Genomic DNA, 21681 nt, shown 5'->3' with positions numbered 1-21681 from the left:
CTTAAATGATAATGTTTACATACCCGTGTTAGCTGATTCGCATTGAGACATGGTGATGTCTAAATCTCCTCGTGCTGTGGAGAATACAATTTCCAATTCAAATTCTCCAGCCTCTAAAAGGTGCACGGACAATAAGACGAGCTTTCCATAAATCTAATATTTTGACAACTTTGGTTTGTGAATGAGTATGCAAATTTTTCAGCTCAAAAGTATGTGACACTAAAAGAAAGCTAATTCTACTGGAACTGGTCTGTTCCTATCCTATTGGAATATGAGATATTGGAAAAATATTGAATATATAACAGTTTACACTTAATATATACAAGTACATATATTTAATATATTTTATAAATTTTTTTACCATATACAAAGTATGGAAATTCCACGTAAATCAATATGCTCTTAACTATTCATCAAATTGTCAGGTAGTTTTTATACCCTGAACCCATTGAAAATTTGAGGCCTACAAATTATTCACATCAATAATTTAGCACTGCAGCCACACCCACGTGCGCATTAACGTTCATATATATATATACACATATATATATATATATGTGCATAGGTAACCGTATGTGATCTAATTCCATTTGCTGATCCATTTTCAGTCATTAGTTCGCTCTCGTTTTGCTGCCAGCTCAGTTGAACGCTGACTGCGAAGCTAAACGGTACTTGGGCGGTTTCGTATTAGAATCCCGCATATTCCGATTGGAAATCAGAGATTAGAGCAATGGAATGTTTGAGGCGGACATTTCTAGTTCTGTTTATTTGTTTTTTCTCTGACAGCTGGGCACACACGCCGGGTCATCGCACTAGGTATGAACCCAATTGGGCGAGCCTAGATCAGCGCCCGCTGCCCAGGTGGTACGATGAGGCGAAGGTGGGCATATTCCTGCATTACGGCGTCTACTCTGTGCCGAGCTTCGGCTCCGAGTGGTTCTGGCACTACTGGATAAGTGAGTGCCTAACAAAAACAGCAAAACCGTGTATATATTAATGATCTGTTTAGATCTACGCAAACCGGACTATATACGTTTCATGCAGCGCAATTATAAGCCCGATTTTACTTATCAGCAATTCGCGGATCAGTTCACAGCGGAGCTCTTTAATGCCACACAGTGGGCGTTGCTCTTCAAAGATAGTGGCGCCAAGTAAGCTCCATTAGTAGTTTCAGATCTATTCACTTGTAGTAATGGCTCCATTCATATCTGTTCAGATATGTTGTGCTCACCAGCAAACATCACGATGGATACACGCTGTGGCCTTCCAAGTACAGCTTCGGCTGGAACTCTGTCGATGTTGGGCCTAAACGGGATATTATTAGTAAGTGACTATTGATTAATATGTATTTGCTATTTATTAAATATAATATTTAATTTTCTTAAAGTGCTATTTAAATTTGGTTTTCAGTCTTTTCAATAGAAAAAAATTCTAACTAAATTAACTGTTTTGTTTAAATATTTACAATAATCTACAACGTTCCACAGAGGAACTAGCGTCAGCTGTGCGCAGCGTTTCTGATCTGAAATTCGGGCTGTACTACTCGCTTTACGAGTGGGTCAATCGCCTCTGGATCGATGATAAGGCGCACCAACTACTGCAGCAGCACTACGTAGACTACAAGGTGCGCCCGGAGCAGATGGAGTTAGTACAGGAGTATCTACCGGAGATTCTTTGGTCAGATGGGGACCAGGAAGCGCCGGCCCAGTACTGGCGATCGGAGGAGTTCATTGCCTGGCTCTACAATGACAGCCCCGTTCGAGAGACGATTGTGACGAACGATCGCTGGGGCTTCGGCACCGCCTGTATGCATGGCGACTTCTACAACTGCGCCGATCGCTTCAATCCGGGCGTGCTGCAGCGACACAAGTGGGAGAACGCCTTCACACTGGATCGCACCAGCTGGGGACAGCGCTTCGATGTGACCCTGGCGGACTTCATGAGTTCCAAGGATGTCATCAAGGGTAAGGCGATATGGAATACCTCTATGAACTTTCTCTTAAGAGTAGTTTTATTATAGAAATCGTCACAACGGTCAGCTGCAACGGAAACGTCTTGATCAATGTGGGCCCCACGAAGTATGGCACGATCTTGCCTATCTTCGAGGAGCGTCTCCGCGACATGGGACGCTGGCTGAGCATCAATGGCGAGGGCATCTATGGCAGCTCTCCGTGGATCTATCAGAATGATACCCTAACGCCAGATGTTTGGTATACCCAGGGCAAGGAATCGAATTCCACTATCGCCGTCATCTATGCTTTTGTCCTAGAATATCCCTACGATACTAACGAACTGGAGATCTATCCTCTGGGCAAGGACATCAGTATCTTCCGCAATGTTCTGCTTACCGGGCTTGACTTTGGCATGGACAACGAAGTCATAAATAAACAAACCACGCAAATATCCATGTTGGGCATGGAGAATACAAAAATCAATGTGAGTACATACTTTCTATAAAAAAACTTTAATTCAACAATTCTAACTAGCATTCCATAACATTCACAGTGGACTGCAACTCACAATAAGTTGCGAATTGTGTTTCCACCCAAGCATCATATTGACAAGCGTGGACTGGAATACGCCTGGACTTTTAAAATAAGCATAGCTTAAAGTAATATTTTATTATTAATTCTTGTAAAAATAAACCCATTATAATATTTTAATTTAAGCATTATTTGTGCTATTTTTATTGCTGGTATAGTTCAGTAGGTCAGTCGTTTAGTGATCTTAATAGCTCTTTGGGATATCCATCAGTCTTCCTTAATGTCATTGAATGTCCTGTTGATCAAAATGTTTCTTGATCTCGCTTAATGTAATAATATGCTTATGTAGACGACACTTTCCTGTACACTTACTCTCCTCTTTATACCCTATGCTCAGCTGCCGGCGCCTTTTTATAGCACAGCTGCATGCACTACTTCGTGCTTTAAGCGATTCCTACTCGGCTCCGGAGTGGCGCTTGCCTGTCGTTCGTGCCAAAGTAACTCTCTGACTCCGAACTTTCGCCTGTCTCTCGTGTTCATAAACGGTACTTCGGTTAGCGATCGTCGTGTGAGTGTCACGATGTAGTCTCTGAATCTGTAAGAGAGACCGAGATGAACTTCAGTTGGGACTCTGACCCTTCCCAGTTGTGGGGGCCGTTAGAAAGGTTTTATGCTTCTTAATCTTTCGTAGCTAGACCTATAATAGGTTAAGATTGAAAAGAAAAATAAATAAGATATAGCAGCCTAAAATATACATATTTAAATGCATATACAAATGCAGAAAAATTATAAATTTCCCGCAATTTAACGTTTTTCTGCAATTCATCAACTTGTCCTCTAATTTTTTTTTTTATTTTCCATATGAGACCTAAACAAAATTTGTATTATTAATAGCAATAAAATAATACTGCATGCACACAAACACTCACACACATTGTGCAAAGGTATGCGTACATGATCATCCAATTCCATTTGCAGATCCACTTCCAGTCGTAAATGCGAGCAGATGCGTCATGGCGCACACTAAATACCCTTGCTTACAGAATAATTTGCGGCGGGCATAATAAATCAAAGTGATTACATAGAATTTGATTACTAACTGATTTCTATACGCTTCTTATGGTAATACAGTAATCAAGTAATCACGTAATCCGCTCCAGTAGAAATTTAAGTGCCTGAGTAGAGTAAACAAGGAATACATATATAACAACATGCACTTGTAGTGTATTCTAATTTGCCATTTACTCTCACTCTCTCTCTCCCTCTCTCACTCTCTTTCTGTTTGCACTCAATCGCGTAATGAGCGAATTGCTCGAATTTGTTTTGCTGCGAGCTCAGTTGAACGCTGGCTTCGAAGCTAAACGGTACTTGGGCGATTTCGAATTAGAGCGCGGAACAATCCGATTGGAAATCATTGATTAGAACAATGGAACGTTTGAGGCGGACAGTTCTAGCGCTGTTTCTGTTTATTTGTTTGTTCTCTGACAGCTGGGCACACACGCCGGGTCATCGCACAAGGTATGAACCCAATTGGGCGAGCCTAGATCAGCGCCCGCTGCCCAGGTGGTACGATGAGGCGAAGGTGGGCATATTCCTGCATTACGGCGTCTACTCTGTGCCGAGTTTCGGCTCCGAGTGGTTCTGGACCAACTGGATTAGTGAGTTTCCGAAAAATGTATATATACACATAATATATTATATACATATTTTCATTAGATCTGCGTAATCCGGACTATATACGCTACATGCAGCGCAATTATAAGCCCGATTTCACCTATCAGCAATTCGCGGATCAGTTCACAGCGGAGCTCTTTAATGCCACACAGTGGGCGTTGCTCTTCAAAGATAGTGGCGCCAAGTAAGCTCCATTAGTAGTTTCAGATCTATTCAGTTATAGTAATGCCTCCTTTCATATCTGTTCAGATATGTTGTGCTCACCAGCAAACATCACGATGGATACACGCTGTGGCCTTCCAAGTACAGTTTCGGCTGGAACTCTGTCGATGTGGGGCCTAAACGGGATATTATCAGTAAGTGATTATTGAAATTGAAAATTATTATAATCACAAATTATAAATTTGATTGTAATCTATTAATTAATTTTATTTATTTATACATACATGTTTTGTTTATGGTTTGAGCTCTAATCAGCACTGAAATTAATCGTTAAAGATTTTTTTTTTATTATAACTAATTTTGTTTAGTCTCACGATTGCAATTTCTTTAATAGAAATAGAATAGAAATTATTTTAAAAACAAAAGCTGTCTTTGAAGTAGAATGATAAACAGTTACACTTTTCTGATCTAAAAAGAAATTCATTAAAAGTAGAATCTGTTTCGATTTTATTATTGTTTTATAACTTGGTAGTATTGCTTTATAAATATTTCTTATGCATAGAAATTTAAAAAAGGTTTTAAAAAATTAAAATTTTGAAATAGTAAATTAAGAATTTTTTGACTTAGGTTTTTGCATAAAAATGTAATTTACTTATCAATTATGTAATTTACTTATTAATTATGTAAAGTAAAAAAAAAAATATAGTTGATGTAATTATTATTGTACATAAAGCTGTGTTCAAGAAAATAGTGACTCCGTAGTACAGTAAATAATTAGTAAATAGATAGAATTAAAACTAATTAATAAATATTTTCAGCGAATTTTGATTAAATCTTATATTATATTTATATAAATATATATTTTATATTTTTTATATATTTTTACAATAACAACAAAGCTATTTAATACTATAAACAAAACAAAGAAATCAATTTTAAAGTATTTAAAAATTCTGAAACTCTTAGCAATATCGGAGAGTTTATTATGAAGATAAATTACATTAATTTTACTTTTATTCTCAATTTTATTAAAATATTTAATGATGAGATATTTCCAAGCAATAATTCTCTTTAACATTACTTAATGTCACAGAGGAACTGGCATCAGCCGTGCGCAGCGTTTCTGATCTAAAATTCGGGCTGTACTATTCGTTGTTCGAGTGGTTCAATCGAATGTGGATCGACGACAAGTTGCATCTATTGATGCAGCAGCACTACGTGGACTACAAGGTTCGGCCGGAGCAGATGGAGCTGGTGCAGGAGTATTTACCGGAGATCCTATGGTCAGATGGCGATTGGGAGGCGCCGGCCAAGTACTGGCGGTCGGAGGAGTTCATTGCCTGGCTCTACAATGACAGCCCCGTTCGAGAGACGATTGTAACGAACGATCGCTGGGGCTTCGGCACCGCCTGTATGCATGGCGACTTCTACAACTGCGCCGATCGCTTCAATCCGGGCGTGCTGCAGCGACACAAGTGGGAGAACGCCTTCACACTGGATCGCACCAGCTGGGGACAGCGCTTCGATGTGACCCTGGCGGACTTCATGAGCTCCAAGGATGTCATCAAGGGTATGGCGAGAAGGAATACCTGAATGAACTTTCTCTTAAGAGTAGTTTTATTATAGAAATCGTCACAACGGTCAGCTGCAACGGAAACGTCTTGATCAATGTGGGCCCCACGAAGTATGGCACGATCTTGCCTATCTTCGAGGAGCGTCTGCGCGACATGGGACGCTGGCTGAGCATCAATGGCGAGGGCATCTATGGCAGCTCTCCGTGGATCTATCAGAATGATACCCTAACGCCAGATGTTTGGTATACCCAGGGCAAGGAATCGAATTCCACTATCGCCGTCATATATGCTTTTGTCCTAGAATATCCCTACGATACTAACGAACTGGAGATCTATCCTCTGGGCAAGGACATCAGTATCTTCCGCAATGTTCTGCTTACCGGGCTTGACTTTGGCATGGACAACGAAGTCATAAATAAACAAACCACGCAAATATCCATGTTGGGCATGGAGAATACAAAAATCAATGTGAGTACATACTTTCTATAAAAAGCTCTTATTCAACAATTCTAACTAGCATTCTATACCATTCACAGTGGGCTGCAACTCACAATAAGTTGCGAATTGTGTTTCCACCCAAGCATCATATTGACAAGCGTGGACTGGAATACGCCTGGACTTTTAAAATAACAATAGCTTAAATAAAAAATTAAATATTAATTATATTTCCTTGTAAATAAATAAACACATATCCGTGATAATATTTGAATTTTAATACTATTTGCGCCCTTTACGTTTTTAGTATATATTCGTTTTGATTAGCTGGTCACACTCTTTCATCGCTAGAGTCGATATATCGGTTGTTTAGTCATCTCTAGTCTGATTGGCACAACAAACGCGAAAAGTTGCGATTCCTGGCGTTGGTTTTTCCTTGCACATCGCATTAAGTAAATGCTAATTATTTAATACGTAAATTTTGTGAAAGTGTTTAATAAGCTTTACAACATTAAGTGTGCAAAGAAGAGTGTTATAAAAGCATGAAGAAAAGTGAATGCTGAACAAGTGTAGGGGCAGTAAAAATACCCATACAAAAAAATGCGTAGAGCGTGCGCATACCAAAGGGAGCGAATTAAAGAGAGTGTTGAATAGTCATTTGAAGAGAGAGGCGTGTTTGTTTGTACGGGTGTGAACGGTGCTCTTATCATTTAAGCGGCAATTGTTTTTGTTGACGCTGTCTGTCTGCCAATTCTCCAGCTGCAGCTGTTGTTTAACATCATATTATTATTTACTGAAAGCTTAAACGGAATTCTATGCTCAAATTTCGCTATAAAATTAGACCGCAATGTGCCGTGCGAAGGCCACCTGTCGTATGCACTGCCTGCGCTAAAATACGTTGTGCTCATTCATGCGTGAATTTTAAGGCATTGCATTGGCTGTGCTGTAGACAGCTAATTAGCATTGATTTGATGTCTCGCTCGTTGTCTGCAATTATTAGTGAATTCATTAGCTTATTTATAACAATTAGTGCGTCATTAATTGTTTGCTCTGAGTGTGCGGATTGAGGGTGGTGAGCAAGAGCGAAAGCAAACAAATTGTGTGCGCGGTGCTATATGTAGAGCGTTGCCACCAAGGTAAAATGTATGTGGACGCAATAATCGCTACAAGTAGACTCAAATAATTGTGAGCTGTTAAATTCAAATAATGTAAGGTGATCAAGCAATTATTAATTATTGTACAACATTTTATAATTAAAACAGCTGCTACTTCACTTGTGGCTCGCATATGTTGTTATTCAAACTGTTCAATTCTTTAGTTCCGTGAACTATATGCCAGCTCGGCAACTCTGCGCAGCTCTCTCCCATAACGGCAGCACCGGTTTGGTGAGCGCGCGCAGCAGCTGTTTTGTAGCGCTCTCTTTGACGTTCGAATTTTCTCTCACAACCCGTTGCCATACGTCACTTTTGGCCAAAACACATTGGAGATTGCTGCCGACTCTTTCAGTCTTAACTGTGTCTGTACGGACGTGAGTAAGCGTTTGGGTTGCGTATGCCTCGCAGCGTATGGTAGCGCGTGTTAAACATTCTAATAAGCAGCAGCGAGAACAAAGTAAAAAATGTGTAATGAAAGAGTTCATTATCAGCAGTGAATACGAAAAGTGAAGAACAGCCAATGCAAGTGCAAGTACAAGTGCAAGCGCAAGTGCAGTGAACCAGTCCCAGCGGACGGCGCCCTTGAATGTAAATGCCTATGTGTGTCTGTGCGTGTATGTATGTATTTGTCGGCTGCTGTTTCCAAAAATGTTCAATGTAAAAATATAAAAATACACAAACAACGCATGGCTAAAATTCGATTAACAACAAAAGCAACCTTGAAAAGGCAAAACAACGAGAGACCTGGCTATTTTTATGTGCCGCCGCAGTGGAAGTGCTCGAAATTGTATTCCATGTATGCGCTTGTCCAATCAGAATAACCAAAAGGCAACGACGGCGACTGAGAGCGCGGCCAGAACAATTGAATATGTCGTCGCATGGTCATTAACACTACTTGCCCGTGTGTGCGTATATGTGTGAATGCGTGTGTTTGAGTTTGTGCTGTGTCTGCTTTGTGCGTGTGTTCTTGATTTCTTTATGTAATTTTCAACATTTCTTTTATTCGACGTAGGCGTGCAGGAATTTGCGTACGCAGCAACGCCAGCGCAGCAGCAGCGAAAAGCGTAGCAGCAAAATAGTAGTAGACTTCGCTGTGGCAGAATGAGTAGCATGATTTGCAAACATGCCGTGCTCGTTTATTAATTAACTAATTAAAAAGTGAAAGAAGAGAGAGAGAGAGAAGTAACAAATAGGTGTTGTAGTCCGAGCCCATAAAACAGACCAACAAAATTCGTATTAATATGACATCATACGCGAATGACACTACGTCAACGGCAGCAGCCACAACAACAACAACGACAACAATTGAGGGAGCAGCAACAAACGCAGGAGCCGTAACGCCAGCAGCACCACCAACTACAGCAACAGCGGCTGCTGTCGGCGCAGCTGCTAAACAAGTGTCCAACAACAACAGCAATGACAACGGTGAATTCGACGAGGACGACAACAGCTTGGATGGTCGTGAGAAAGCCGACACGACACCCGAGAACCTCAAGAAGATTGCCGAGATCATAAACGACAAGGAGGCAGCAGTAGCAGCAGCAGCAGCAGCGGCAGCGACAGCGACGTCAGGCTCTCTGTCACCGCGACTGCAGCATCAGCAGCATCTAAATGCGTCGAGCTTCGTAGGACTTGGCGCTGCCATCGATGAGTCAAACACAAAGTTCTGCCTTGGCAAGCCGCCGCCATCGCCGGCCGAAAAAGGTAAGCGAAGTGAAACAGAGTCGCAGTCGCAGTCGCAGTCAGCGTCTTCGTCCCATTTGACAAAAGGCAATCAGAAAGCAGCAACAACCCGAGTGTCATTATTCATGAACTTGTTGGTGTTGTGTTGCTGTTTTCTGCTTGTTGCTTGTCTGTTTTACTTTTTTTCTTGTTGCTTTTAATTTGAATTTTTAATGAAGCTATTTGGCGAGTTTTGGCCACGGCTTTAGCGCAAATATTTATTGCACTAGTCATGGCTAACAAACACATATGCACACAAACGATACTCAAACACACACATACACACACTCATATTCGCATACACAGAGCATATAACACACCCATGAAAGAACGTTATGGAAAAAGAGCATTGCACAGTGGGAAGAGAATGCAAAATCTGTGATTTTTTGTTGTTGACGTTAATTATTGTTTATTGATTGAGAAATTTGATAAATTATGTTTTTAAAAAATCTAAAAATATATTTAAATAGCAAACAAATCATTTAGTAATATTACGCTGCTTCCCGTTTAGTTAATTTAAAGAAAGAATTCTAAATGATGACGGAATATTTGTCTTAAACATATTGAGCACATTTTTAACATTTTTGCATTATATATATAAACATATAGACAAATATATATAAACTGAATCTGAGCATCTAATCAAGCGTGCGTAGATTTATCAATTTGAGCACAAGGCCAGAAACAAAGCCATTTTCGTGAATTTTCGTCTTCATTTTTTGGCACATAGCCAAACGATTTTAATTGAATATACTTAGCCCTTAGACTAAACCAAATTGTGGTGTGTAATTAAATCATAAAAATCTGTTTTACAAAACCAGAGAAATTCCAATAATTGTCATTTTAGCATTTTTATAAACAAAAAACAGTTGCTATTGCCTTTTAGTTCTATGGAATTTATGCGTTGCAACAAACCCAACTGAAAGTCGGGTGATGGATGACATAATCTATATAGTATGTAATCCATTCAGCTGGTCACAGTCTTTTTTTTTTAATGCCAGCGAATAGTCTCTCTATTGAGATACAAATCTGTTGTCCAAGTCGCGCGTCGAAGCATTTTGACACTTTCAAAATCAGGTCATATTTTTTTGATTATTATTTTTTTTTTTTATCAGTTTTTGAAATACACTTAGAAAGGGTATTATGAAAGCGTAAGTCATTGTGCATCAAACTAAACTATAGCTATACAATTTTATACAACTGTTAGACTAAATACACTAAATCCTATAACTTTTACCTGATTCAGTTACTAAATTCGCTATAAGATTTGAAAGTTCACGCCTCGTTAGCCGTATCACATATTGTAAATCTCTGAGAGTATCTGCCGTTTGGCAACACTCTTTTCATATTTTTTGTTGCCTTTGTTTGTGTTTTGTTTCTGTGACAGTCAGATCTTATGAAACCCAACAGTCGCTGTCATTATCTGCGATTTTCATGCCGTACACGCAATTCACTCGCTTAAAGTGAGCCGAGTGACTCAACTTGATCGATTGCGATATAGTCTGTATATAGACTGACTGTATTTTGCACAAAAATATCCATGCCATATGCGAAAATACTAATAACAGATTCGTGCTTAATTAAATAAATAAACGTTATCGATAACAGCTGTATCCTAACTTTGGCCTGGATATCACTTGTTAAAAGCCAATTTTATGCCACTTGACCTAGCAGCACAGCCACTGTGACGTACTAAACAAGATAACTTCAATCGCAACTATTATCTGCACCAATTCGTGTGGCTTAAATTGGAATAGAGTGTACTATAGTATACCCTGTATAATTGATAGCAGTCCTATTCACCTCTATCAACTGGGTTTTGGTAGCTTACACAATAAATAGTACTTTAAATCTCATTAAGAAATATATTTTTTTTTAAATTTATTGAATTTATTTGAAAATTAAGTTTTTAAAGCTTTTTTACCTTATGAAAGTCTTAGATATTTACTTTTGCTTTTTGCCTTAACCGTTAGAATATTAATAAATAATATATATTATATTTATATAATAATGAACATAGTAAATTTTATATATTAAATCTTCAATATTCTGAACTTAGTTATTTTATAAATGAGAATCTTAAGTTGTATTTTACTATCAAAAATTTTAATTTCTATTTTTGAATGAATAATGGCTTGAAACTAAATCAGCCCAACTCATAGCTGGTATCAGTTACAGGGTATTAGGAAAATTTGTTAATAATTGCGGGGATTGTTTGGCCTGGTGCATTACGTGATTTTGTTGCAAACTAGAACAGAAACTTTTGCGCACTTGTTGCAACACGCACACACACACACACACACACACACACACACACACACACACACACACACACACACACACACACACACACAAACTCACACACAGAGAGAGACGCACTCAATGGGATCGACAGTGTATACACTGTGCTACAGACGGCTGGCAATTGTTTCTTTTGAGCCAGAGCTAACGGTAATTACATTGACCACTCAGCATGGCCGAAAATATAGCCGTGTTGTTTTTGTTACAGTTGTTGTTGTCGAGTGGCATTTGCGGCTTTTGTTACTGCGTTATTTTTTTTTTCTAAATTATTTTTATTGCCTTGTTCGCTTTTACTTTTTGCAATAAATAAACAAATAGAGCCATTTAGGGCCATTTGTAGTTGCTGTTGTTGTTGTAAAAACTTTTGGAAAGTCGAGCGTAGGAAATCGAAGGGCAGCCGCCGCCTGCTGTTTCCATCTGGAATACATTCTCTTAAATTTGGCTACTTGGCTTGCACAAGCAAACAACAAATCGATAACAGTGTTTTATCATTGTTTTCACTATTATACAGCAATTAAACGGCCTGACCATCCAATTGGCTTCCAATTGGGCGATTAGCAAGCGCACATTGCGTCATGTTCCAACTTGAAAAGCAGTTTAAACGATTTGTGTTGCCTCTTTTCTATTTGGCTTAAATACTGTTGTATGGCAGATCTTTATAAATGACTTTTTGCTCCTCTCAAATCTTGCGGTTAAGCATACATTTAAATATGATTACACATATTTATTTATATATGTTTTCAACACGGCGACAGCAGAGAAAGCCGCCCCATTCGATCATCAATTGTCATCTGATTGAGGTCATCGCCTCGTCCATTCGACGTTTGATAATTGACTTGATCAGCTTTGCGCACAGTCGAGCAGAAGAATACCTTCACAGCATGCTAGGGCTCAATTGGACATATTTGGAATTGAGACTCTGAAGACTAGTAAAAACTGGTTAAATAATTTATAACGACCGGCACTGCATTAGTCAAGATAATATCTCCTTCTAAGTCACTAGAGACGACTTAAATTTCAGAGAATCGCCCTGAGGCCTTAGTTGGTAACACGGCTTAAGCTAATTATAATTAGAATAGAAATATGACTTCAATTTCGAGTTTTTAGGTTAGTTTTCTTATCGCTCTTAATGCCAACTGTTGCTTGTTGCATAGAAATATGGCAGCACAGCAGGCTATATATAAATATTGATACAGAAGAGAGCGGTATTAATATCTTTATATATAAACAGGCGATGTGCTTTTTATTATACTAGAAAATGTGTACATAAAATTATCAGAAAAATTGCAAATCTGTGCAGAATGTCTATTGTTATTGTCATTATACGAATCGCTAAAGCTGCTCACTCAGTTAGTTGTATTTAGCTGAATACGTATTATTTTTGTTTAATTTTAAGATGAAATATACAAGTTTATAGGAGAGCTCTATTCGTGGGAAATTAATTTGAAAAACTTAGATAATTTGAGTTCAAGATCAAGTTTATATTTAATAAATAAATTTAAAAATAATTATCTGAAAATAGTGTGAGGACAGTCGATAATCCATACATGATATTGCATGATAGCTTCTAGTTACACAATCTTAACATGATGGCAGCACCAATGTGAATAGAATAGTTATAGAATACCATTGGTAGAGGCAGGAGGTATATGCTGGTAGTTAAACGTCGCTTAATCAGAGTTATTTGAAGTTTTCTAAAGTTGTTCCAGTAGAATTCAAACATACTCTCAATACTCTTTCATTAACTCCCTTTTAACTATATACATAAAAATTGCAAGTACATATTCAATAACTGTTTCATACATATATAGATAGATTTATTTTTTGCGAATAAGCCTTATCAAAGATGTTATTATTCATAGAACAACAGCTGCATTAATAATATTTCTAAAATATTTATGTATATATTATAGGGTATATATGCATATTATAAAACATAATATCAACCACCATTCCAATTAAAATATAAAAAAACTTCCGCTCTATAATTTTTGTTTATTTTTTATTATTTATTTCTATCTTTGTTATAATTTAAATGAAATCATCTTTAAGCCATTCCCCTTATTAGTCTCTGGGCTATAATTAAATTAATATATATTTACAAAAAATAACCTGTTGAGAGTCAAAGTCTTTGCCGCCTTTGGGTCTTCTGTTTCCTGTTCTATGTTCCACTTGTTCGTAACACAATATTAATAGAATAATCAAGCTGAAATACAAAAAATGAATTGATTTTGCGGCCAAAATTAGTTGAGTGAAATCGTTAGTTAGTTTGGACATCTCCAAGAAGCTCAACAGCGGAACGGAAGACACGTGCTCCGCTGAACTTCGATGGTCAGCGCGCTAGACGGAGCGTAAAAAATGCTTGGGATCCCGTCTCACCCGACCACACCTGCAATTGACCGAATTCAGCGAACTCTAACCTTCATTCGTTGCAGTGCAGTGCCGCCTCTTGGCCTTATATGTAGATAGCCAGCCAGGCATAGATCACGAGTACGCACGTAGAGTGCCGGTAGATCCCTAAATGGTGCCGCACTCAAGCTGCCCTCGCCCCGTCTCCCCTGTCTCCCTCTCAAGCACTGACGTGGCAACTTGTTTTGCTTTGTTATCTTCTTCTCTGCCGCGGAAATGAATAGAAATTTGCTAGCGGAAGCAGAGGCCGCATATTGCCACGTTCCAGCCTGGGCGTTGCTTGCAAAAATGCTGGGCATGGTCAGTCAAAGAAATAATTTGTAATAATGACTAATGCCATCTTCATCGTATCACAATCGCAGTCAAGTGCATCATATAACCCTTGTCGGAAGACGTTTTTGGTTTAATAATTGTTTATTGTACAATGCCTAATATGCTTTTAATGACTATTTAAACTTTTATAATTGTACTTAAAATTGTAAGTTATTAATTTACTATTTTCCAATATATGTATGTATATTTAACATTTGAGAATACTTTATTATAAAAAAAAATATAAATTTAAATAAATAGGGCAGCCTGAACCAACCCAAAGTTTATTGGACTTTGAAATATAGAAAATTTAAATTAAAAAATTTTCATTTAAATGAATATAAAAATAATTAATAATGAATCATTTAATTCATTTATTTAATTATTATATATATAAGTGGTGTTCCGAAAAATATAAGTGTGAGTTGAGCATTAAATGTGTTACAAAAAAAAATATTATTTAATAAATACGAAAACAATTTGAAATGAATATTAAGATTCTATTAGTTATATTATTTTCTTATAATATTATTTTATTTATTTTATTATATTATATTATTTAATTCATTGCTTGTTGCACAACATGATCACAATTATATTATATGTTAATATTATATTAAATAATATAATTTATTTAAAATACTCACATATTAAAATTATATATAAAATGATATAGCGTAATATTTGATGCATATGAAAATGTTTAGTCTTGCGAATATGCAGTGTATTTAATATACGGAAATTGCTATGTTTCTCTCTTTAATCGCGACATAAAATGACATTAATTTATAATAATTATAAAGATTAGTAATTTTTTCAAGTGCTTTAACTGTCGTTGTATGTGCCCACTTCACTCCACACTTTCTCCCCACTGCGCTCTCAGGGGCCCAGTTGCCCGTTTGCTGGCTGAGCCGGTCCTGGCTCTGCTGCCCGCTCAGCTTGCCACTTGAGTTGGCACATCGCACTGAGAGCGATGATGCTCTCGCAAGCTAGATTCGTTTTCACCGTCCAACTGGACTCGATCGCAACTGTAAATAAATGCTAATTTAATTGTACCTCTTTGTTCCGTTGCAGCGGCTGTGCTGGGCAGAGCGAATCATCGGCAGAGCAGCAACAGCAACAAAGAAAGCGACGCTGCTGATGTGGAAGAGGAGTCGACGGCGTCGACTTCGACGGCGACCAAGCAGTCGCTGGCCTTCACCATTGATCACTTTGACGCCTCGGAGAACGACTCGGCGGCTCAGGCGGCGCGCTACAAGAATATGATGGAGCGCTTTCAGAACCGGCACAGGCGAGGAGCCTCCATGTCCAAGCTGGAGAGCGAAGGCAGCTCAGCCAACAGCGCCAACGGGCGACAGTCGCAGCGCAGCAGTCTGGATGCCAGCAGCGTGGCCGATGATGCTTCCGTGGCAGCCACGCCCACCACCGAAGCAGCGCCAGCGGTGAGGATGCGCGTACGTGAGCGCAGCGCGTCCCGGGTGAGAGACGCCTCCAAGCGACACAGCTGGTCGCCGCGCAGCTCGGCCACGACGGAGCCGCCCGTCCGTGTGCCTAGCCAGAAGCCAAAGCAGGCCCAGCCTGCGCCGCCCAAGGGCACCTCCAATATGCTGGCCAATCGCACCGCGCAGTTCACGCCGCGCTCCACAGCGATGCAGCTGGCGCTGAAGCAGGTGGAGCTGCTGTGCCCGCATCCTCCACTGAGTGATATGAAGAGCGCCGAGGACGATGCTGTCAGCGAGGCGGGCACCTACACGCTCGACGGCGACAACTACACCGAGGAGCAGAAGGATCTCATGAACATCGATCGTAATGCTGCGGCGGCTGCTGCTGCCGCTGCTGCGACAGCGACTGCGACTGCGTCGGCCAAGCTGCGACCCAAGCAACTGGCCGTGAAGCCCAACCGCGCCAGCAATGTGCTGGAGGTGAACTACTACCATGAGACGCCCCAACAGGAGCAGAAGGGCAACAGCAGCAGTGCCAATGCCACGGGCGCCTACTTGGAGCAGCTCAAGTCTCGCGCGCTCCACCCGCAGGCGCCGCCAACGCCTCCCTCGCCCCGCTCGCCGGCCGCCGATGTGGGCTGCTTCACCAGCGTCACCACCAGCGGCGTGCTGGCCAAGCAGCGGGCACTGGACACGCATCCCAAGCTGACGCGTCACTCGCACAGTCTGTCCACCTCGCAGATCGACAGCTCCGAGTACGTGAGCAACGAGGCCAAGCTGCGCCACGCCCAGGCCCAGGCCATAGCAGGCAGCGCCACGGATCGCCAGAAGGCCGAGTATCGACTGAATGTGTTCACCAGCAGCAACAACCAACAACAACAACAACAACAGCAGCAGCAGCAGCTACATCAGCTGCCTGAGACGCCGACCACGCCCACAGAGGCAGCGCTGCTGCAGTCGGCGCCCACAAAGCAGGCCTGGATACAGGAGTGGGCGCGCAATGCGCGTGCTCGCAGTCTCGCCCAGGATGTGAGCGGCAGCTCGGCGAATCGCCGCAAGCAGCAGGCGCAGGCCCAGGCCCAGGCACAGGTGAGTAGAGTTTGTAAATAGAGCTGTAAAGGAATAGTAAATCATCTCTCTCTCTCTCTCTCTCTCTCTCTCTCTAATCCAGCAACTGATGACACGCAGCTACAATTGCTCGGACACTGGCGCGGATTCCTTGACGGATGACAGCCTCAGCTTGTATAATCAGCAGCAGCAGCGCCAGTATGCCGCAGCTACCAAGCTGAATCGCAGTCTGGCTGAGCGCTACCGACTGCTGGGTGACTGTGACTACGCGAGCGATCCGGCGCTGTGCAGCCCGGGCCAGATGCCGGGCGAGCCGTACAAGCCGCCAAAGAGTCCCAGCAAGATACCCTCGCCGCTGCACACGCTGGGACGTGCGCGCAGTGCCAGCCGCTCGCGGCCAGCCATGGAGCAAATGCCGTCGCAGACGAATTCGCGCCGCAGCTCGGTCAAGTCGCCGGCGAACCAGTGCAGTCCCCAGCACAGTCTGGAAACGTCGGCGGGCTATCGCCGCTCGCCGCTGCATCGCGCCCTGATGACCAGCAGCATCAACGAAGCGCAGCTGCAGCTGCTGACCAGCGGCGAGTACCTGCTGAAGCAGCTGCACCGGCGCAAGAACTCGCTGGACGATGTGGAGCACGTGGAGTTGCCCACGTCGTCTGTTGGCTCCATATCGCCGCTGCGCCGCTCCAGCTCCTTCCAGCGGCCTCTGCAGAATCTGCGCCAGGCGCGTCCCAACTTTCAGAATCTGTATACTCCCCCAGCGGCCCGCCACCTGCAACATCAGCAGCAGCAGCAGCAACAGTTGCAGCTGCAGCTGAAGAAGTCCGCCAGCAGCAACAACTTCGATCAGTCCTACAGCGACTACGACAACGAGCTGCAGTACTACATCAACGACGAGGACGAGCTGGGCACCACGGGCCCCTACTACTCCAGCGGCGAGGAGGAGGATGAGCTGGAGCTGGAGCATCATCAGCAGCAGCAACAGCAGCAGCAGCTGCAGCAGAGGTCGCGCCAGGCACAACAAACGCACAATGCTTCCGACTCGACTGTGCCGCTGAGTAATACGCGGCTCAACAAGGCGCTGCTCATGCGCATCGAGCGCAGCAAACAGCGCGTGGCGGGCAGTGGAGCAGCAAGTGCAACTGGCCAGGGACTCACGCCATCGAAGCCCAGCTCGGCGCCTGCGGGCAAGCTGAGTGCGGCTGCCCAGGCAGCAGCAGCTGGGCTGGTGGCCTGTCCCAATACGCCGGAGCTGCCACGGCGCGGCATCAAGAGCGCCCAGCCGCGCGCTGCCTCTGGCTGCGGACCCAAGTTGCGGCAGTCCATGCCACGTGAGACGAGCCTCAGTCGCTTGGCTCAGCAGGTGCCCAGCAGCCTGGCCAATGCCAAGAAGCAGCTGCTGCAGACGGCCAACGCCACAAGCAATATGCGCGTGCAGCCCAAGTACCTCGACATATCCAAGTACAAGTCGGCGCAGTCGAACAACTTCTTGCGCAAGAACGATGCCAAGAGCACCCTCAAGCCAGCTGAACAAATGAAGCGCAGTCCCAGCGCCTCCTCCATGGGCCTGAGCCGTGGCGATGGCACGCGTGCCAGCAATCGCAGCGTGCGCTCCAACACCTCTGTGATGAACAGCAGCACCACATCTCTGGGTGGCGGCGGCGGCATGCGCGCCTCATCTAGTGTACGACGCGATGCCTCAGGTGAGTACAGTCATATATACCAATTGGTCACTGTTATAAAACACTCCACAATCCTCTCCACAGTGAACAAACAGAAGGAGGCCGAGATGGTCATGTGGAAGCGCCGCTCCACCTACGATCCCATGAAGGCGGCTGCCGAGGATCGACGCCGCAAAGAGGAGGCGCGGCGTGCCCAGACGCAGGCCCAGGCACAGCAGCAATACAATAATGTGGCTGACGATGTGCCTTTCGAAAGGTAAATGCCCAGCACCTGTGTGGGAAGGTGCCCAGCGCTGCGATTACGATTAATATAAAATATTTAGATCTCGTTCAGGTGTTTGACGAAACGCGTTAATCAATGAACCGTTTCAGAATAACTATAAAAAAACAACTCAGTCTATATTAGCCTATATAGTCCCTAAATATAGATATGTGACTTTTTGCATAAGAGGTTTAAAAGTATTGGGGTATAATCCTTTAGTCCTAGAAATGTCAATTAGCTAATAGAATCAATCCAGTTTTAGCTACTCGAATTCAATTAACATTGAAATTAATTCAGATATATTTATTATGTGACTATTATTGAATAATCTAAATTTTAAATATAATCCAACTGGGACTATTTATGCATATATATCAATAGCTGAACTTCCTGACAAATTGAATTTAATTTTAAAACTATTTAATTCAAAAGATTTAGATTCTATCAAATTAAATTCAGTTACAAATGAACTAATAAGCCCATGAACTTAAGTCGATTTTAATTTTTAAAATAATAGAATAATTTTAACTAACTAGGTAAGATTAGTCCCACCTTCGATACATTATATTCTTATTTTCAATAGTAGTAGTAGTTTTAATGTCAAAAAGGAAAATTTTAAAAAGCTCTGAAACTTTACGAGTTTCATTTATTTATAATCGCTATAGACTCAAGGCCGATGTTCAATCTGCTTTAAACTGTTGTCTTTATAATCAAAGTGCTAAAGACATGATATAGTTAGAAGCTATTGAAGGCATTGATATTTAAATCATATATGACCTTAAGTTGCATAGCCCTAAATTCTCTTAAAGTACATATAGAAAATATTTACTCTCTCAATTTATCATTTCTATATATATGTATATATTCTATAAACTTGCCTAATCGACAGATCGAAACTATTTGATATTGACGAATTTGATTAGAAAGGTATCAACATGACTTTATGCCTCCTCATTCAGTTATTAATTTAATTTCACTGCATTAGGATATAGAAAAGCTATACTCGAAATATTCTCAGATCGCTGTAGCTTGAGATTACATTTAGTTTTTAGGTGAGGATTAAGTAGCACTTTATTAGAGCGTATACTATAATTTCTATATATATTTTTAAGCGTAACTTTCTTATTTTTTCCATTTATTCAATTATTATGATTAGCTTAAGGTTGTGGGTTATATCGCGGCTAGAGGTAAAGGTGCGTCTAACGACCAATTAACTCACCTTCAATAAACACTTATGCTTACGATTTAATCTCTCGTAGTGCTCCCGATGCTGTTTATAGGCACAGCATTGCATAATGTATTTATATATACTATTCTCCAAATATCTAATTAGTCTCTCAAAATTGTAGGACATTTAGTTAAAAACAATGTATAATCCCTATTTATGTTATAATTTTGCTAATTATTTTCTTTTTCTTTTAATTTCTGTACACCAACCAACCACACCTAAACAAACCTACGCAAACCGCCTCTTTGCTATCTCTGTAGACCATCACGCTCACACTATCGCCGTGGACTGTTATGACCAACGGATGGTGTGCTAGTGACCGATCTGTAACCAAGATACACCAACACCACAACATTCGACTACTATCTTTCCACACACACGCAAACACACCGGACACACACACACACACACATCTCTTCTTATACACTACATTTAATATGGTGCAAGCAGAGCCGACCACAGCGAATTCCTACGTAATTAATCTTGATTGTGTTACTAGAGCCCGGTTCTAGTATCAATTCGAAACCAAGCAACGAATTCTTATACGGATTATAACTCGTTTGTACATTTACGAATCTATCTAATCCAACGACAGCGACAGCGACAACGAATTGCTGCACAGTTCCAACGAGTTTGCCAATGTAATAGAGAAGTTGCCCCAATGCCACTTGCTACTCGCCACTCGCCACTTGCCACTCGCTACTCGTTGCCCGTTGCCCGTTACTCGTTAATCGTTACTCGTTGCTAGTTGCTCGTTACTGTTTGTTATCTGTTTGCATTAAACTCATTTTATACGTTGCTATATATATATATAGAGATATGTTATATATTCCTGCTCGCAATCGATTTGTGCAATTGTCGGAAATGTCGTAAATTTTGTAGGACAGCCAATCAAAATTAGCCTTGTGTTAGCTGGGCCAATCTAACGTATTTAGTATATCATATTCATATTGCATTTGGCTAGCAGTCAACTAACTCCATAACAAATCTAACAACTGTTCGTTAGCTGTACAAATGTTTGCCTTGTCTTGAAAACTAATTCGTGTTCTCGTTACCTTTAATAATCCTAATGATACCTCAAACTAATACAACATTCACACACACATATACTATATAAGACAACTATTAAAAAGCTTAGTTAGTCGCTAGTTTAGCACTTGTTTTGTATTCGCTACACTCATTGAATACATTCAACTGATATGATCTACTCTGCCTTATCGATATCTAATCATAATCTCAATTTGTCTACTCCTGCCCATGCGCTTGGCTCTCGCTCTCTCAGTGTCCTTCGTCCGGCCAACAATCTGACCATCACGGGCAGCATAAACTACAGCCCAAGAAATTCAATGGAAAACGATGCCTGGACGCTTGGTGAGTCCTCAGAGTTCGGCGAGTATCCCGAGGACTACGAAGAGGACGACGTGGATGGGGAGGATCCCGAGCAGGAACGGGAGGAATACGCGGCTGGCCAGGAGTCCGATGAGGTGTTCGAGGCGGAAACGGCGGAGGCCACAGCTTAGGCCAGTCGGCAACAACAGCATCAAGTTAAACCAGCAACAGTGATAAATATATATATTAAAGCAGTCTATATATATATATAAATATAAAACTATATATTGTATAACGGCGAGCGCAATGCGATTTAGTTATTAATCTTTTCCTATATCACATCTAACATGATATTTGATTTACATAAACTGAAGTAAGGCAATTGAATGTCTTGAATAAACTGAGTGAATACTTTGCACGATGAATATTATTTACGATGCTGTC

General features: G+C 41.3%; 3 protein-coding genes across 6 annotated transcripts; all 3 read left to right on the top strand.

Moving 5' to 3' along the window:
• Positions 1–648: 648 nt before the first annotated feature.
• On the top strand, positions 649–2663 carry LOC6583151 (putative alpha-L-fucosidase). Its single transcript, XM_015162754.3, has 6 exons — positions 649–956; positions 1010–1151; positions 1217–1323; positions 1488–1964; positions 2021–2436; positions 2506–2663. Exons 1-6 carry the CDS (start codon positions 731–733, stop codon positions 2608–2610), a joined length of 1473 nt encoding a protein of 490 aa, XP_015018240.1. The 5' UTR covers positions 649–730; the 3' UTR covers positions 2611–2663.
• A 1150-nt stretch (positions 2664–3813) lies between these two features.
• LOC6583150 (putative alpha-L-fucosidase) lies at positions 3814–6558 on the top strand. The gene is made up of 6 exons (XM_002008792.4): positions 3814–4141; positions 4200–4341; positions 4407–4513; positions 5413–5889; positions 5946–6361; positions 6430–6558. Exons 1-6 carry the CDS (start codon positions 3910–3912, stop codon positions 6532–6534), a joined length of 1479 nt encoding a protein of 492 aa, XP_002008828.1. The 5' UTR covers positions 3814–3909; the 3' UTR covers positions 6535–6558.
• Positions 6559–6696: 138 nt separating this feature from the next.
• Positions 6697–21653, top strand: LOC6583149 (negative elongation factor A). Of its 4 annotated transcripts, none has more exons than XR_004364404.2 (7): positions 6697–6780; positions 8495–9186; positions 15301–16757; positions 16840–18439; positions 18503–18674; positions 20169–20549; positions 21191–21280. XR_004364404.2 is itself a non-coding variant. In XM_015162751.3 (6 exons), exons 2-6 carry the CDS (start codon positions 8724–8726, stop codon positions 21426–21428), a joined length of 3930 nt encoding a protein of 1309 aa, XP_015018237.1. In that variant the 5' UTR covers positions 6697–6780; positions 8495–8723; the 3' UTR covers positions 21429–21653. The 4 variants fall into 4 exon arrangements, 2 of the variants coding, with proteins under 2 accessions (XP_015018237.1, XP_015018236.1); XR_004364405.2 differs by having other exon boundaries at positions 20169–20381; positions 21191–21279; XM_015162751.3 differs by lacking the exon at positions 20169–20549 and having other exon boundaries at positions 21191–21653.
• Positions 21654–21681: the final 28 nt, after the last annotated feature.

This window comes from Drosophila mojavensis, unplaced genomic scaffold (genome assembly GCF_018153725.1).
Source record: "Drosophila mojavensis isolate 15081-1352.22 unplaced genomic scaffold, ASM1815372v1 contig_74, whole genome shotgun sequence".
NCBI lineage: Eukaryota > Metazoa > Arthropoda > Insecta > Diptera > Drosophilidae > Drosophila > Drosophila mojavensis.
Note: the sequence above shows the minus strand (reverse complement) of the source record. Positions and strands in the feature narration are given on the sequence as shown.

Excerpts from the sequence above, each read along its gene's own strand:
- LOC6583150 (XM_002008792.4), top strand. The coding sequence starts at position 3,910 with ATGGAACGTTTGAGGCGGACAGTTCTAGCGCTGTTTCTGTTTATTTGT. Across the intron at positions 4,514-5,412 it reads GCCTAAACGGGATATTATCA|AGGAACTGGCATCAGCCGTG; the intron begins GTAAGTGATTAT and ends TTAATGTCACAG. Across the intron at positions 6,362-6,429 it reads TGGAGAATACAAAAATCAAT|TGGGCTGCAACTCACAATAA; the intron begins GTGAGTACATAC and ends TACCATTCACAG.
- LOC6583149 (XM_015162751.3), top strand. The coding sequence starts at position 8,724 with ATGACATCATACGCGAATGACACTACGTCAACGGCAGCAGCCACAACA. Across the intron at positions 9,187-15,300 it reads GCCATCGCCGGCCGAAAAAG|CGGCTGTGCTGGGCAGAGCG; the intron begins GTAAGCGAAGTG and ends GTTCCGTTGCAG. Across the intron at positions 18,675-21,190 it reads GACGATGTGCCTTTCGAAAG|TGTCCTTCGTCCGGCCAACA; the intron begins GTAAATGCCCAG and ends TCGCTCTCTCAG.
- LOC6583151 (XM_015162754.3), top strand. The coding sequence starts at position 731 with ATGGAATGTTTGAGGCGGACATTTCTAGTTCTGTTTATTTGTTTTTTC. Across the intron at positions 957-1,009 it reads GTTCTGGCACTACTGGATAA|ATCTACGCAAACCGGACTAT; the intron begins GTGAGTGCCTAA and ends TGATCTGTTTAG. Across the intron at positions 1,324-1,487 it reads GCCTAAACGGGATATTATTA|AGGAACTAGCGTCAGCTGTG; the intron begins GTAAGTGACTAT and ends AACGTTCCACAG.